The sequence below is a fragment of the Carassius carassius genome, chromosome 41 (genome assembly GCF_963082965.1).
Source record: "Carassius carassius chromosome 41, fCarCar2.1, whole genome shotgun sequence".
In the NCBI taxonomy this organism is placed as follows: domain Eukaryota; kingdom Metazoa; phylum Chordata; class Actinopteri; order Cypriniformes; family Cyprinidae; genus Carassius; species Carassius carassius.
In genome coordinates, this window is record NC_081795.1 from 2,134,058 (window position 1) to 2,150,175 (window position 16,118).

At 33.8% G+C, this 16,118-nt stretch overlaps 2 protein-coding genes across 2 annotated transcripts in view; both read left to right on the top strand.

The window, feature by feature from the left end:
• Positions 1-3,132: 3,132 nt before the first annotated feature.
• serpine2 (serpin peptidase inhibitor, clade E (nexin, plasminogen activator inhibitor type 1), member 2) lies at positions 3,133-8,139 on the top strand. Its single transcript, XM_059533985.1, has 8 exons — positions 3,133-3,413; positions 3,602-3,829; positions 4,174-4,371; positions 4,966-5,164; positions 6,153-6,250; positions 7,602-7,688; positions 7,809-7,892; positions 7,993-8,139. The coding sequence occupies exons 1-8, from the start codon at positions 3,155-3,157 to the stop codon at positions 8,028-8,030; spliced, it is 1,191 nt and encodes a 396-aa protein (XP_059389968.1). The 5' UTR covers positions 3,133-3,154; the 3' UTR covers positions 8,031-8,139.
• A 1,377-nt stretch (positions 8,140-9,516) lies between these two features.
• Positions 9,517-16,118, top strand: part of wdfy1 (WD repeat and FYVE domain containing 1) — a 13,359-nt gene continuing 6,757 nt past the window's right edge. The window contains exons 1-4 of the mRNA XM_059533987.1: positions 9,517-9,710; positions 12,349-12,416; positions 14,130-14,203; positions 15,146-15,200. Of these exons, the coding sequence (XP_059389970.1) occupies positions 9,574-9,710; positions 12,349-12,416; positions 14,130-14,203; positions 15,146-15,200 (334 nt within the window). The 5' untranslated portion in view covers positions 9,517-9,573. The remainder of the gene's footprint in view (positions 9,711-12,348; positions 12,417-14,129; positions 14,204-15,145; positions 15,201-16,118) is intronic.

The following is a 16,118-nucleotide window of genomic DNA, read 5'->3' on the forward strand; positions in this document are numbered from 1 at the left end:
TTGAGCGGAGGAGTAATTCATATTCATGAGAAGGCGGAGCCCGGCGCAAAGGACCGAGAGAAATAAACGGAGGCGCAGCAGAACAAACACGAACGCTCGCGGAAGACACGCGTTCTACATCTGCGTAGCTGAAGAATCAGAGGTGCTTGTCGAGGTCAGTGGAGCATATTGCATCTTATTTTTCACCTCATAATCTGTCCAGGTTGTTTTGCACGTAATACATAAGGCATTTGTCACAGCTTTTGAAACCGCTTGGTGTTTGTTGTCTGGTGTTTTTATAGATCTAAGGATTCATGCATTAATAAAAACACGTGAGGGATTCGGAGGATGACTTGTTTAATGTTTTCGAGTCGTTGACTTTCAGTTCCAGACCCCGCCCCTTTTATGGCGTTATAAAGCCTATAATTAAACACAGTTACTGAAGCTGTTTACCACGAAAACAACGCTTTACTCATTCGGGTTACAGAAAACACTGCTTCACTGTCATAAGACTAACATTAGACCAGATCAGATAAGTCAAACTATTATAAGACCAACATCAAAATAGACCAGAGCCAGATGCATAAACTTAAGCTCAACGTTAAGACCGTCTTAAGAACTAGTCTGATCAGCATTCACCAAGAATCATATTTTTCGTGTCTAAATTAGACCAATGAAGGTTTTTATGTAACATCTTATGAAAAAAAAGATGACTAAGATGTAGTTCAAGCATTTTATGCAACTGGCTATAGATCAGGTTAACTGGAGCAAATTAGGTGTTTAATTGTTCTAGGACTTTCATTAGACATTAGCTTTAGATCTCAGTTGCCTTCCTAAGACTATTATGTAGGTATATATAAGATGTTAGATGCATAAATAGCTACTGTGTTAGGACCAGTGTTGGGGAGTTACTGCATGTAACAGAATTGCTTAATTTAATTACAAAATAAATATAACTGAAATCTGTTACTGAGAAAGAAAAGTGTAAATTAATTAGTTACTTATTGAAATGTTAACGATTACAATGGGAGTGACATCTGAATATGTTCTCACACTGTTACAGATTTGAACCAATGTTTCAAGAGTTTAGGACACAGAATTTTATATTTCCTATTTGGATTTCTGTAACTATATCTTATGATTTAAAATCTGTATTTAACCTCAGAGCAAAAAGAGGTGCTAAAGTCTGATTTTGTGGCGGCTGTGCTTTAAAATTGATATATGCTAATCTTAGTTCAAGTAAAGAAGAAAGATTCTGAAAGTCTGATGTGATCAGTGTTTGAGCACTACTGTAAAGTCAAGCCATGCCTGCTTGAAATGTTTCGAAATGATTAACAGTTGAAAACAAAATAAAGTAAATGAAATAGTTTCACTACTTATTACATTTTAAATAGGGTAACTTGCTATCTGTAACCTTCCAAAGTAACCTTCCCAACACTGGTTAAAACTGCTTCTTGAGAACTAGTTTGACCAGCTAGCAGTCTGCAAATGGTAATCAGTCTTTTTGGATTCAAATTAGACCAATTTACCGTTTTGTGTGACTTTACAAGGTTATGACCAGTCTTGAAGAAAAAAAAGATGACCATGCAGTTCATGCAACCGGCTCCTGTTTCACTGACTAATAGTGAATGTTCTCAGAACGTTCTGGCAAGCTTCTCTCATAGTTATATTAACGTTAATAGAACGATTGTTCAAAGTGTCTGGTCTTTAATTAATGTTGTCAAAATGTTAGCAGAAAAACATTTATACGTCGTTCATGGAAATTTTTTTTTTTTTTACATTTTTAGCTGGACATTCTACTAAGGTGTTTTAAATGTTACAACTTGTTTCGGAATGTTTAGAGAACATTTAAAAGTAACGTTCACAGAATGTTCGAAAATTGAATTTTTGCATAACCAAACAAATTAGCAAATCGTTCTTAAAACATACAAGTTTTAAAACAAACCTCAGACTAAATCAGTTCTGTTTTGAAGGTTTATGAAGGATTGTGTGTCTAATATGTTTTATTGTACTGTAAATGGTCATAATATTTATCAGGACTGATAATTATGCTAAACACTTATAGCTGTGAAATACACTAATGAATGATTTATCACAACAGCCTGTCAGTCGAGTGATATGATATTACGGAGTAATTTTGAACTATTTTAAGCAGACACATTTTCTGTTGGTTTCTTAAGTACATCATTAAATAATCACAAGAGATGTTTTCTGCAAGGGACTGTCCTAGCTCTCTAAATGGGGACATTGCATAGACCTTTAGTTAAAAAAAGTCAGAATTGTGGGAGAAAAAGTTGTCAGTCTCTTTTCATTTTTATTTCACAGTGGAAGCACTATATATATATAAATATATTATGATGAAAAAAATCTCATAGATCAGGCTAGTAGATTTTATCTGGTTAGACAATTGTGAGATAAAATCTATCTTTATTATTATTATCATTATTACATGTTGGAAATGGGCTCCATAATTACCTAAACCTAATTTTTTTTCTCATTTGTACAATTAAATAAAATTATCTTTATTTAACTTTTATTACATTTTTGTGAGTCATGTGAGTATCTCTCCAAAAGAAGTCTTTGGGAGATTTGCTCAGGTTTTTGTATTTCTGGGTGCAAATTTGTCCCCAAAATATGGTTAAGTAGACCACACGTACACACACACACACACACACACACTATCCTTAATCAAATAAATTCCTGAGCCGCAGGGCTGTGTGACGAGAAACAGAATAGCTCAGGAGTGTGTGAGTGTGTGTGCACAGTTCCAAGAGCCCAGAGGATTGTGGAAAAGTGTGTTTCTTGGAGCCGTTCTTTACTCAAGAAAAAAAAAAGAGTCTGTGTCCCAGAAAATCGTTGTGCTTTGTAATCAAGTAAATTATCCATCCATCCATCGTCTGTCTAGACACTTTTTTTTATTACTAAATGTAATTTCAGAGATGCAGAAAGGTATTTAATTTTCGTTTATTTGATTTTGATGAAAAACAATAAAAAAAAATGTTTTTCTTTGGAATAACATTCGCTGATGAATTGTGAACAATAAGACAGTTTTATCTTTCAAGCAGGGTTGGAACTTTTGTTTTTAATATTTAAGCATTGCAATGTATGAAGCTGAGCATCTCCTTCATCACCTCGTTTCTCTCTGTTCTTCAGGTGAGCCGTCTGTGTGTCTCTCATGATGTTTGTGGTGTTACACGTCTGCGTGTTGGTGGCGGTTTGTTCTTTGAGTGTTTGCGCCTCTCAGTCCTCGTCTTACAGAGAGCGAGGCTCTGATCTCGGTCTGCAGGTGTTTTTGCGTGTGGTCCAGGACAAACCGCAGGAGAATGTGGTCATGTCTCCTCACGGCGTGGCCTCTGTCCTGGACATGCTGCTCCCGGGGGCCCACGGAAACACTCGCCGCCAGCTACTCACAGGCCTCAAGTACAAGAAGACCGGTGAGTGTTTGCACTGGTTTCATTTGCTTCCCTTTAGCATTATAACTTAGTGTGGAATTCAGATGTGAATGATACCTCAAGCCAGAATGGAATGTTGAGGATCATTGGTGGCTAATGACAAAATCTTGGAATCTCAACCCTGTAGATGACATCTTGAAACTCATTTTGCGTGTTGATTCTGCTCTCAGGTACATATAAGTTGTTGCGGAAGTTGCATAAGGCCCTGACGACCAAATCCAATGCCGATGTTGTGACGATCGCCAATGCACTGTTCCCCAATAAGGACTTCATCATGAAAGAAGACTTCCTGACAGCCATCAGAGAGAACTTGATGTGTGAAAGTCAAGCCATTGACTACAGCGACCCAGAGAAGGCTGCAGAAACCATCAATACATGGGTGAAGAACAGCACTAAAGGTACACCTCGCTTTAACCTTTGACCCCTCCATCTGATACCCTCACCTCTAGTCTGAATTCATTAAAGTATTTTTACAATACTACTGTATATATCTTGATATTTCATATCTTGTAAAAAATTTCAATCTCATACAAAATGAACACAAAATAGAAAACATTTGATAAAATAATATTTCGTTTGATCTCTTGATGTTGTCCTTTCAATGATAATTGGTTGAAAAAGAAGAAAACAATCCCTTTTTAGGCCCTGTTTAGCACTATATTTGTGTAGTTGCAATTAATTATAATATTAATATTATATAAATATATATGACATTTATTCTGCTCTGTTTTTTCTTCATCAGGTCAAATTCCTAGTCTGGTCAAGGCAGATATGTTTGATCCGGCTTTGACTCGGTTGGTGGCTGTGAATTCCATTTACTTCAAAGGCCTCTGGAAGTCGCGCTTCCAAGCCCAGAACACCAAACCCAGAAGCTTCACTGCAGGAGACGGGAAGACATACAAGGTCCCCATGATGTCCCAGCTCTCTGTCTTTAACATAGGTGAGACGGTGCCATTTTCTCCAGGCTGCATCAGATATTGCACTCACACATTCAATATGGTTGATTAATAAAAGATTTCCCCGCCACATGATTCGCGCCATTGTCTGGCTATGTGTGGAACTGTTTTCCAGAGACGGCGATGCAATAAAAACGTGTTCAAAACGTTTTTAAATTGCTGGGAACGCTGGAGTATTTTAACTTTACAGTTCCTCGTAACGCAGCAGATGGGAATGAAATGGTGTAAAATGTGAATTAATTGAATTCTAATGCAAACGCCAAGAGTGTCTAGCCATTGTCAGAAGGATTTAATCCAGTAAAACACCAATAAACGTCTGCTGTTTTACTAGTTGTGATATAAGCACTTTACGAGCAGAATAAAGTGTTTTATAGACCGTACGAGAGGACTGTGTTTATAAGGTTCACTGGGGTGACTGGGATATGATCAGTACACACATGCTATTGGTTTTTCAGGAACATTCATATATGCACATGCTGAAATGAAGGTGCGTACAACTAATATTTAACAGTTAAGTGTGCTGTTTTAGTCTTGACTAGCAGCATGAATCTATTTAGTTGTTTTCATTCTCTCTTCAGGTCAAGCAAGCACTCCACAAGGTTTGAAGTATACAGTGATCGAGCTGCCTTATCATGGCAACAGCATGAGCATGTTTATTGCGTTGCCGTCAGAAAAGGCCAAGCCCCTGTCAGCTATTTTGCCGCACATCTCCACAGCGACCGTCCTAAGCTGGACTAAAATGCTGGGCCAGAGGAGGATGCGCCTGCTGATGCCAAAGTGAGATCTCTGTTCTCAATGTTATCCTTTAATATTCACCTGGTCTTTTTACCCTCTAAAACAGTCAGCATCTTTTGTATGATGCAGTGTTGTTTTTAAATGAATATAAAGAATACATTAATATAGAATTTATACATTTTTATAGTATATATTCATATTTAATCAATATTAATAATGACCATATTTTTAATTGAATATAAAGTCAATTGTCCAAATTTGAAAGGTGTAATAATGTTGAATTTATGAGACTCTGTCATAATAAGATAATAATAATCTAATTTTTGATCAAATAGATTTTTATCTCATAATCAGGACTATGTATGTCATGTTTGTCTTATTGTGATTTAGTACGTCATAATTATATTTTTCTATCTCATAATTATGAATTATTATTCAATCATTTTGACTATGTCAGTAAATTTTGTATCTCAGAATTATGACTCCATATTACTCGGTATGAAATAAATGTGATTTTTAAAAAATGTGATATATTTTTGATTTGGAATTTTTATGTCATAATGACTCTTGTATCTCATAATTTCAACTTTTTTATATAATTATGCGATAATCTTATAATTATGACTCAGTATCTCATAATTTGTTTTTTTTGGTCATAATTTTGAGAATCTTATAATTATGACTCAGTATCTCATAATTTGATTTTTTCTTTCATAATTTTGAGAATCTTATAATTATGACTCAGTATCACATAATTTGATTTTTTTTTTTCATAATTTTGAGAATCTTATAATTATGACTCAGTATCACATAATTTGATTTTTTTTGGTCATAATTTTGAGAATCTTATAATTATGACTCAGTATCTCATAATTTGATTTTTTTTTTTCATAATTTTGAGAATCTTATAATTATGACTCAGTATCACATAATTTCGCCCAAAATTGTTTAGGATTTGTAATAGATTTAGTTTTACTTTGAGATACTTTGTAGCCTCATGGGTTTTGCCTGTCTCCTCTTCTTCGAGTAGATTCACAGCTGAGGAGGAGGTAGATTTGGAGGGTCCTCTCACAGCGATGGGAATCAAAGACATCTTCATTCAGAACAAAGCTGATTTCAGACACCTGAGTGAGTGACAGCTGTCAGTCAGACGCAGCACTTTCTTCATGAATTCATTTGATGTGCCTATTTTTGTATTTGACCAAGTGATATCATTGGCTGTTGACTGTGAACTTCAGTTGCATGATTCATGTCTCTCAGTGGAGTGTGAAAGTGCACTGCTCACCATCCAGAGACGATCTTTGAAGAGATAATTCTCCTCAAAGCCTGCGCTGTATTACCATATTTCATGCTCAAACTTTAACCTGAATTGCCGCGAGCGGTGAATTACTGTGCCTTGTCATTTACAACTATAAAGAAATATCATAGCTCACCCAGAAATTAAATCTATCGTCACTTACTCAAGCACATGTTTGTTAGAAATTCAATGGTGACACAAAGGGTTTTGAATGAGTAAATGATGACAGAACTAGCACTTTGACAGGATTTAAAGCCCTTAACATTCTTAAACCTGGGTTTTTGTTCTTTAGGTTAAAGCACTCCATGTCCCTCTGAGCTGAATTAAATAGTGTGTGAATGCCACTTCAGATGCAACTGCTGCAAATATTAGTTTTGTTGATACTGGTTTCATTTGTTTGGTAACAGCCTAAATGTCTAATTACCCTAATTGACTAATTTAAATGTAATAATTTGACTCAAGAGAAAAAAATGCTTTATTAAAGGTAAAAATGCCTATAAAAGGTAATAATCAATTTAAACTTATACAGTATGAAAATATTAATTTCTGTTCACTGATGTGAACAGACCACACAGAATGATGAATATCAAAAACGGCAGCTGTCCATGGTAGTCAGATATCAGCACAATAACACACTCCGCAAAATATCGTCTAATTATCTAAAATATTGAGATATAATCTTTTTACAATATCGCATACCCCTAAGTTTGGCTTTATATCTCATAATTATAATTATGAGATACATATATCTCAGTCTTATAATTAGAACTTAGTATGACATCATTTTGATTGTGTCATAATTTTCGTGTGATTCACTCAAAACAATTTTTTGTTGTTGTTTTGAGTGAATCAACCTTGAAAATATCAGAAACTGCCAAAAGAATGACCATCTGTGGGGAAAAACAAAAAACGATAGAATCAAATATGAGAATGTACCAGAGCACAGAGGCAAAAACACTATAAATGAAGATTCAGATCAGCTAGAGGAAGGAAGGAAGTGGTTTTTGCAAGCAATGTATGCCGTAGTGTTTGAGATGAAGCAAGCAGAAATGCTATCTCGAACCTGACCTGCAGCTCTGGCAGTCTGAAGTGTTCTGTCGCCCCCGTGTGGCAGTCTGGTGTAATCACATGCGTCTGTGTGCTGAAGATACAAAGACTTCTGTATTTGTGTGTGTGCAACAGGTTCAGAGTCGGTCTATGTGTCCAAAGCTCTTCAGAAAGCCAAAATAGAGGTCAATGAGGAGGGAACCAGAGCCTCTGCCGCCACCAGTAAGTTACTGTGCCACACGATATCCTCTGTTTTTAAGTTATTCAACTCACTGGACGTCCAGCAAGACGTGCTTCATCTGTGCTCGTGATCCTAGCGTGTGTGTGAAACTCTCATTTCAGCTGCGATCTTGTACGCCCGATCTTCTCCTCCATTGGTGAGTGTGGACAGACCGTTCCTGTTTCTCATCAGACACAATCCTACAGGTACACACACACGTCCACGTTTTATTGGTTTATGAAACTGTAACATAAAAATGTTTCTGGTATGAAATGCATCTTAAATTAGATCTCGTTATCTTCTTAGGAACTATTTTGTTTGCTGGCCAGATCAACAAACCTTGAGCTAGAGAACCGAGGAGATTCGATCAGTGGTCAACACACACACACACACACACACAGACACAGATGAATATATTAAACTTTTGTCTTGGACTGTGTGTCCTTTACTAAATTTCTCAAGCGTCTTTTATCCTCATTTTGACTTGGTCTTTGTTATTTTTATATCCTTGAGGAACATTTTTATACATGGTTTATAATTTGTGTGCAAAACTTTCTCACAGAATGTGTGCAACTTAAATGCTGAGACATCTTTTGTTTAACTTTTTTGTCTTTAATAAAATAGCAGTTTATTTTGTCACATTAATGATATATTGTCCTATTTTATTAAATAAGGTACTCACCTTGTTTGGTTTATGTTCTAACTAAAAAGCATTTGTTGTTTATTTAATAAAAATATTCAAGGTAGTTGCTTTGATAGTGTTATTTTTTTATGCTTGATTAATATTATATTACATTAAGATGATATATTACATGTTTCTTTTAAAAAAAAACACTGATATAATACTACATACTACTTGCAAGGAAAGTTTACTTGTATAGCAGATTATCTTCACAATGCTAATTCAAAGTTAAAAATGATAAGGTTCATGAATATATAATAAATTCATAACAAATAATAATAATAAAAAAAGATATATATATATATATATGTATACACACACATTTATACCAATGTTAGTATATTTATATGTCGAATTACATAGAATTATCTAAGAATAATAAAAAATAATTGGTCATAAAATATTCATGAAATGTGATAGACGTTGATAAATATTCTGAATACTAAAGATTATAAAAGACAATTACTATAAATTCAAAAAATTTTTTATATATATATATATCTATATATATAGATATATATATATATAGATATATATATATATATATATAGATATATATATACATACACACGTGTGTGTGTGTTATAAAAGCCAATTACTATGAATTCAAAAAATATATTCAAAAGAATTTATATATATATATATAATTTATTTATTTTATTTTTTATTTTATTTTTTTTGAATATATTTTTTCCTAAAATATTTATGAACCTCTTTTGCATCCTATATAAAGAGGTTCATAAATATTTTTACTATATTTGTTTTATTCATTTATATAATATTGCATTTATACTTTGTTATATTAATAAATAAATATATTTACATATAATTTTAAAATATATTTTTAATATAAATTAACAACATCCATGTAATGCACAGTGTTTATAAAATATTTTACCTTGATCTATTAATACGAATACTTATAATAATAATAATTAATAATTATTCTAGACACATAAAATATATTAAAAATATTCATATATAATATTTTGGAATTTATTCTACACAATATAAAAAATATACAGCGTAATTTGGTCGCAGAAGTAGACCGCGGTCTTTTCGCAGTTTATTTATTTATTTATTTATTTATTTTACGTGCGCGTTCTCGCGGAGCGTCGCGGTACTCGCGCTGTTGTGTTATTGAAGCGCTCAGCTGACTCGAGAGGAGGAGTCGTCGCGTACAAGGAATCAAGGGGAAAACAGCAATGGCGGCGGAGATCCATTCCAGGCCCCAGAGCTCCAGACCCGTCCTGCTGAACAAGATCGAGGGCCACAGCGACAGCGTGAACGCGGCGGTGCTGATCCCGAGGGAGGATGGAGTCATCACGGTCAGCGAGGACAGGTACAGCCGTGCCGGACAACCGCTGGATAAAACATCATCATGTCCATAAACGCCCACTGAACACTTAAAGCAAAACTAGCTTGCTTATTTAAGCTGTTTATTTCTTAAGTAACGTGCATTATTACTCGATACACTATATACACCATAATACTAAAGGATTCCCATGTTTACATGGAGTGCACGTCCAAAACATCATGCTAGTGTTTGTTTTTAGTGATGCACTTGAATGTGACAGATGTTACTGTTCTTTTGGTTCAATACGTAAACCTGAATTAATGTGAATTACTGTATTAATCATAATGTCCAGTAGTCAAGTAGAAAACCACGTGCTCCCTGACACTAGCACACGTAATGTTACATGGCAGAGACGTCTCTATGACGTCATCAAGTCGTATTTTTTAAAGCTTTTGCTCATCTGCAATACATCAGATTTCAAATAGACGTTTAGAAGATGTCTTTAAGATGTTTATGATTTAGGATTAGGGTAAAACTGACGTCTTGGAGAAGTCTGTCAGATTTTTGAAGCTTAAAATTAACCAGGTTATTATCAGAAATACATTTCAAATGTCTGATTGTACAGTATTTGAAGGAGATTCCATTCACTGATTTTCATGTATTACAGAAACTGTAGTAACTATGGTATGTTTTGGCATAAAAGGTAGTTGTCATAGTAAACTGGATGTGTTTTCTTGTTTACAAAGATATTGTGTCTTTTTGATTTTTATCTGGAGCAGTTCTTTGTTGCTCGCATGGTTTTTTATGAGGAAACCTGCTTGGGAATGTAACTGAAACCAGCTGAATGTTTTTTTTAATGGTGTTATGTGACATTCGTCAGCTGGGAGACCAATTTAAAAGTCCTGCAAAGCACCTTAGGCTGGTTAAAGCCGTTTTTTTCAGCATTGCTGATGGTTAAGTTCAACTTCGGGTGAACAGATAAGTGTTTACGTTTTTGTTTCCGCTTGAAATCACATCCAATGTCGCAATGCATTTCTTAATGAATTCTTAATGCATTGAATGACATCCTTTTAAGACTGGATTGAAACAATCCTTTTGAACTCCGACAGCCATTAAGTGCAGTTTAAGGATTAGCAAGAGTTCAATTAGTTTGAGAAGCAGATCTTAAAGTATTTAGAGTTTATGTTGAGAGCGGTTTAAAGATCAGATCTTATTTGTACGATCAGGTTCATTCATATAGTGCATGTAAATGAACTGGCTTGGCTTCTAGGCATGGGATTTTTTTGGTATTTAAACGTTGTTTACTTTTGAAACGGTCTGGTTTTGGCAGGAGCAGAGGCGTTTTTAACGGGTCTGGACAAGACTAAACCAGTGGAAATGCATATGTGCTGATTACTTAAAGGAATAGTTCACCCAAAACTGAAAGTGTGATGTTTATCTGCTTCACTCCCAGGTAATAAAAGATGTAGGTGATTGTTTCTTAAGTAGAACACAGACCAAGATTTTTAACTCAAACCGTTGCAGTCTATCAGTCTTATAATGTAAATGGGTGGGAATCACAGCTAAAATATACAATAAAATAAAAACATACACAAACAATCCACATTAAACCCTGTGGCTCGTGATGATACACTGATGTGTAAAGACACAAAACGATCAGTCTGTGCAAGAAACTGAACAGTATTTATATAGTTTTTTTCCTCTGATTCAAGCAATATCCGAACTGTTAGAAATCTCCTGGTTACATTCAAGACCGATCGTTTTGTGTCTTTACACATCATTGTATCGTCACAAGCCACAGGGTTGAATTTTTTTAGTTTTTGTGTATATTTTAGCCATGATTCAATCCACTTACATTATAAGACTGATAGACTGCAACGCTTTGAGTTAAAAATCTCTGTTTGTGTTCTTCTGAAGAAACAAAGTCACCTACATCTTTGATGTCCTGAGGTAAAGCAGATAAACATCACATTTTCAGTTTTGGGTGAACTATTCCTTTAAATGTTTGCCACATGAGAGCAGATGCACAAACTTTGCAAAATATGATACTCTTGAGATTTTAGCAAAAACTGAAATTAAAGGAACCGACATTTCAGCTGCTCTTGGAACACGTGTGTGTTTCTGTGCATTACCTTCACACTTCAGAGGGTTACGATGTTAGTTTTTTTTATTTGTATTTATATATATATATATATATATATATATATAAAATTCTATATATTTCATATAATATTTTACATTAAATGAAAAAAAAAAACTCTGGGGACACAGGGGTTTCTGTGTATGACCATAACACTTTAGAGGGTAGTTTTTGTTAGTTTTTTATATTATTATATTAATTATATATTTTTTTAATTGTGTTCTTATATAACATTATTTTATATTGTGATATTTTATAATATTATTATTTATATTATTGTTAAATTCTATATATTACAAATAATATTTTACATTTAAATTGTATGTGTGTGTGTGTATGTGTATGTGTATGTATATGTATATATATATATATATATATATATATATATATATATATATTATATATTATATATATATATATATATATATATATATTATATATATATATATATTAGACACACACGCACACACACACACACACATATATATTGATTGATCAGATTGATTTTCATGCTGTATTTCTCCTTGTTTTTGTTTCTTTCAGGACGATTCGAGTTTGGCTGAAGCGGGACAGTGGACAGTACTGGCCCAGTATCTATCACACTGTGTCCTGTGAGTATCACCCAAACAATGAAAATCGCTAACTTTTACGTCTCCAATATTGCGAGACCAGGTTTGACGTGAATGACATAGTGAACATCATCAGTTGCAAGTAAATTAACAAATTAAAAAATAATTTGTGTTCACATCACAGTCCCTTTAAGTCATGTCACTCGGTGGCATCTTTAAAAACGCCTCTCGTGTAAATCACCAGTGAAATCTGACAATAGCTGTCTCAATGTTGATTTTGCTCAAATAGCATTGAAAACGCTTATTTTTAAGGCTATACAGGCAATGTGCATGCACAGTCTTGAGTGTTTCTATAGCAACCAGGACTTCTGACGGCAGCTGCAGTGACACAGTGACTTTACTGATTAGCGATTAGCTCTTTTACTCAGAAGGCGGGGCTTCGTTTGATAAAGCGGCTATATTGAGCATTGCATTTTTCTCCAATTCAAAACTTCTACAGTCTTTGGTTCGCCTACAGTGGTATGTTCTCTGTATGGTAACTCTGTTATATATTCCCCAGTATCATCAGTAAGTGTGTACGTTTTTAATATGCCATTTCTTTTTTTGTTTGAGCAGCAGTCATGTCAGATTCCAACTGGAGCTGTGTTTGAGAGAAATCATTTGAGAAAATTAGGAGTGTTGGGGAAAAATTGTTCGGAAACTGTTATTTATTTAATATAAAAGAATTTATTATTATTATTATTTTTATCTAATATATACAGTACAGACCAAAAGTTTGGAAACATTACTATTTTTAATGTTTTTGAAAGAAGTTTCTTCTGCTCATCAAGCCTGCATTTATTTGATCAAAAATACAGAAAAAAAAATTAATATTGTGATATATTATTACAATTTAAAATAATTGTTTTTAAATGTATTATACTTTAAATGATCATTGTATTTCTGTGATGCAAAGCTGAATTTTTAGGATCATTATCACATGATCCTTTAGAAATCATTCTAATATGATGATTCATTATCAAAGTTGGAAACAGTTCTGCTGCTTAATATTTTTTCAGAACATGTGATACTTTTTTAGGATACTTTGATGAATAAAAAGTAAAATGTTTTTAAAATATAAATATTTTGTAATAACTATAAACACTACTGGTCAGTAATTTGGGGTCAGTAATTTTTCTTTCTTTCTTTTTTTTTAATAAAATCAATACTTTTATTCAGCAAGGATGTGTTAAATTGATAAAAAGTGATAGTAAAGAAAATATATTATTAGAATATATATTATTAGGAATTTTTATTTTATTTTGAATTAATGCAGTTCTTTTTAACCTTTTATTGATCAAATATATGAGACAGCAGAACTGTTTCCAACACTCATAATAAATCAGAATATTAGGATGATTTCTAAATGATCATGTGATCGACTGGATGTTACATGTGACACTGAAGGCTGGAGGAATGATGCTGAAAATTCAGCCTTGCATCACAGGAATAAATTATTTTTTTTTAAGTATATTCAAATAGAAAACTATTATTTTAAATTGTAATAATATTTCACAATATTACTGTTTTTCTGTATTTTTGATCAAATAAATGCAGGCTTGATGAGCAGAAGAAACTTCTTTCAAAAACATTAAAAATAGTAATGTTTCCAAACTTTTGGTCTGTACTGTTTATATATTTTTATTAGCGGTATTACATTTTTTTGTTTGTTTTTTTGAGCACTATTTCAATGAAAGTCTTTGTGTTTGTGTCCAGCTCCGTGCTCCTGTATGTCATATCATCATGAGAGCAGGCGGATCTTCATAGGCCAGGACAATGGAGCTGTTGTGGTGAGTGTCACTGTATCACCCCCTGAGGGCCAAAGTCTTCCAAATCTCAAATGTTTTGTCTCTCTGTCTCTTGTCTCTTCATATGCTTCTCCGTCAGGGTCTATCTATCTATCTATCTATCTATCTATCTATCTATCTATCTATCTATCTATCTATCTATCTATCTATCTATCTATCTATCTATCTATCTATCTATCTATCTATCTATCTATCTATCTATCTATCTATCTATCTATCTATCTATCTATCTATCTATATATGTACATGTATGTGTGTGTACATTAAACTCTAAAATTAAAAGTTTTTTCTGTGGAGTACAAAATGAGATGCTTAGCAGAATGTTCATGCTGCTCTTTTTACATGCGTGTTTTAATCAAAAATACAGAAAAATTTAACGATTTAGAATTGGTGTTTTATATGTGAATATATTGTAAAATGTAATTTATTCCAGTGATGCGCAGCTGAATTTCAAGCATCATTCCTCCAGTCTTCAGTGTCACATGATCTTCAGAAATCATTCTAATATGCTGATTTGCTGCTAGAGAAACATTTCTGAAACAGATTCATTTTTTTTTTAAGATTGTTTGATGAATAGAAAGTTCTTTACCATCACTTTTGATTAATGTAATGCATCCTTGCTTAATAAAAGTATTTATTTCTTTAAAAAAAAACTCTAAACTTTTAAACAGTCTATAATCATTGTAGACAATAAGCACCACAAAAGTACTCAGGAGACTTGAAATATAGTGCATAAATGGTGATATTTTTAGTTGTTGTCCTTTTTGGGTCTAGAGTGCCAGGTCAGTGTATAGAATGGAGGACTCAGTCTGAACACAGTCTCATTTTGTGTTTCATGAAAACATGAAATTCCTCTGAGTTCGTGGCCATCAGTGGATCATCGTGTCAGTTTTCTGTAATGGTCTTTGTTTCTGTCTTTCACAGGAGTTCCTCATCTCAGAAGACTTCAACAAAATGAACCACGTCAAAACATACCCAGGTAAAACCAGAGGCTTGTGGGAAGTGATCTAGGCCTCATTTCCATTAGTGTACTAACACACACTTTAGACGGGGGGCAAGATTTCCCTTCCAGCAGAGCGCTGAAGTGTGTTTGTATGACACATGTGCACTCTCTCTCTCTCTCTCTCTCTCTCTCTCTCTCTCCTTGAGTGAGAAACACACACATGCTACTCTACTTACATTGGCCCCACCGATCATCATTTGTTCTTTCCCAGCATGCCCTGGGGCTCAGAGTCCAATGTGAGTTCTCACTGGACACACACTCACACACAAGATGATGATTATGAGTAGATGAGTCAGAGCAGATCTGGAAAATGTGTCTGGAAAAAACCGGACAATGCCAGGAAAGTGTGTTTGAGAGAGAGAGACTGAATTATGGCTTATAACTGTAAAATATTGCACGGGGTATGTTTGTTTCGTTCTGAAATAACAGAGTTATACTGTTGCCCTGTTACACACAATGACATCATCAGATACTGACATCATCCCACAAACATCTCAACGCAGAAAACTCTGCTTGAGGACAAAAGTGTGTGTTTGTGTGCTGAATCTTAATCTGCATAATGTGCCCTACAACAGAGCATGCTCGTGTCATACTGTATCCAACAATGCAGTGTGCTCAACTGGATCTTCTATTTCCAGTGTGGCGAATGAACCAGGAAAAAGACAAACAAGGGAAAAAATCCTTAATTGAAATGCTCAATACTCAATTTGTTTATAAACATGCATGCGAATAGTTTTATTTTAGTGTTAATTCTATACTATTATAGTTTTTATTAATAATTTTGAAATTTGCTTTTATTTTGTACTTTTGTCATTTTTATTAGTTTTTGCTGTTTTTAGTTACACTTTGGAATACGTTTACATTAGTTAACATGAACTATATATACTTATAAAA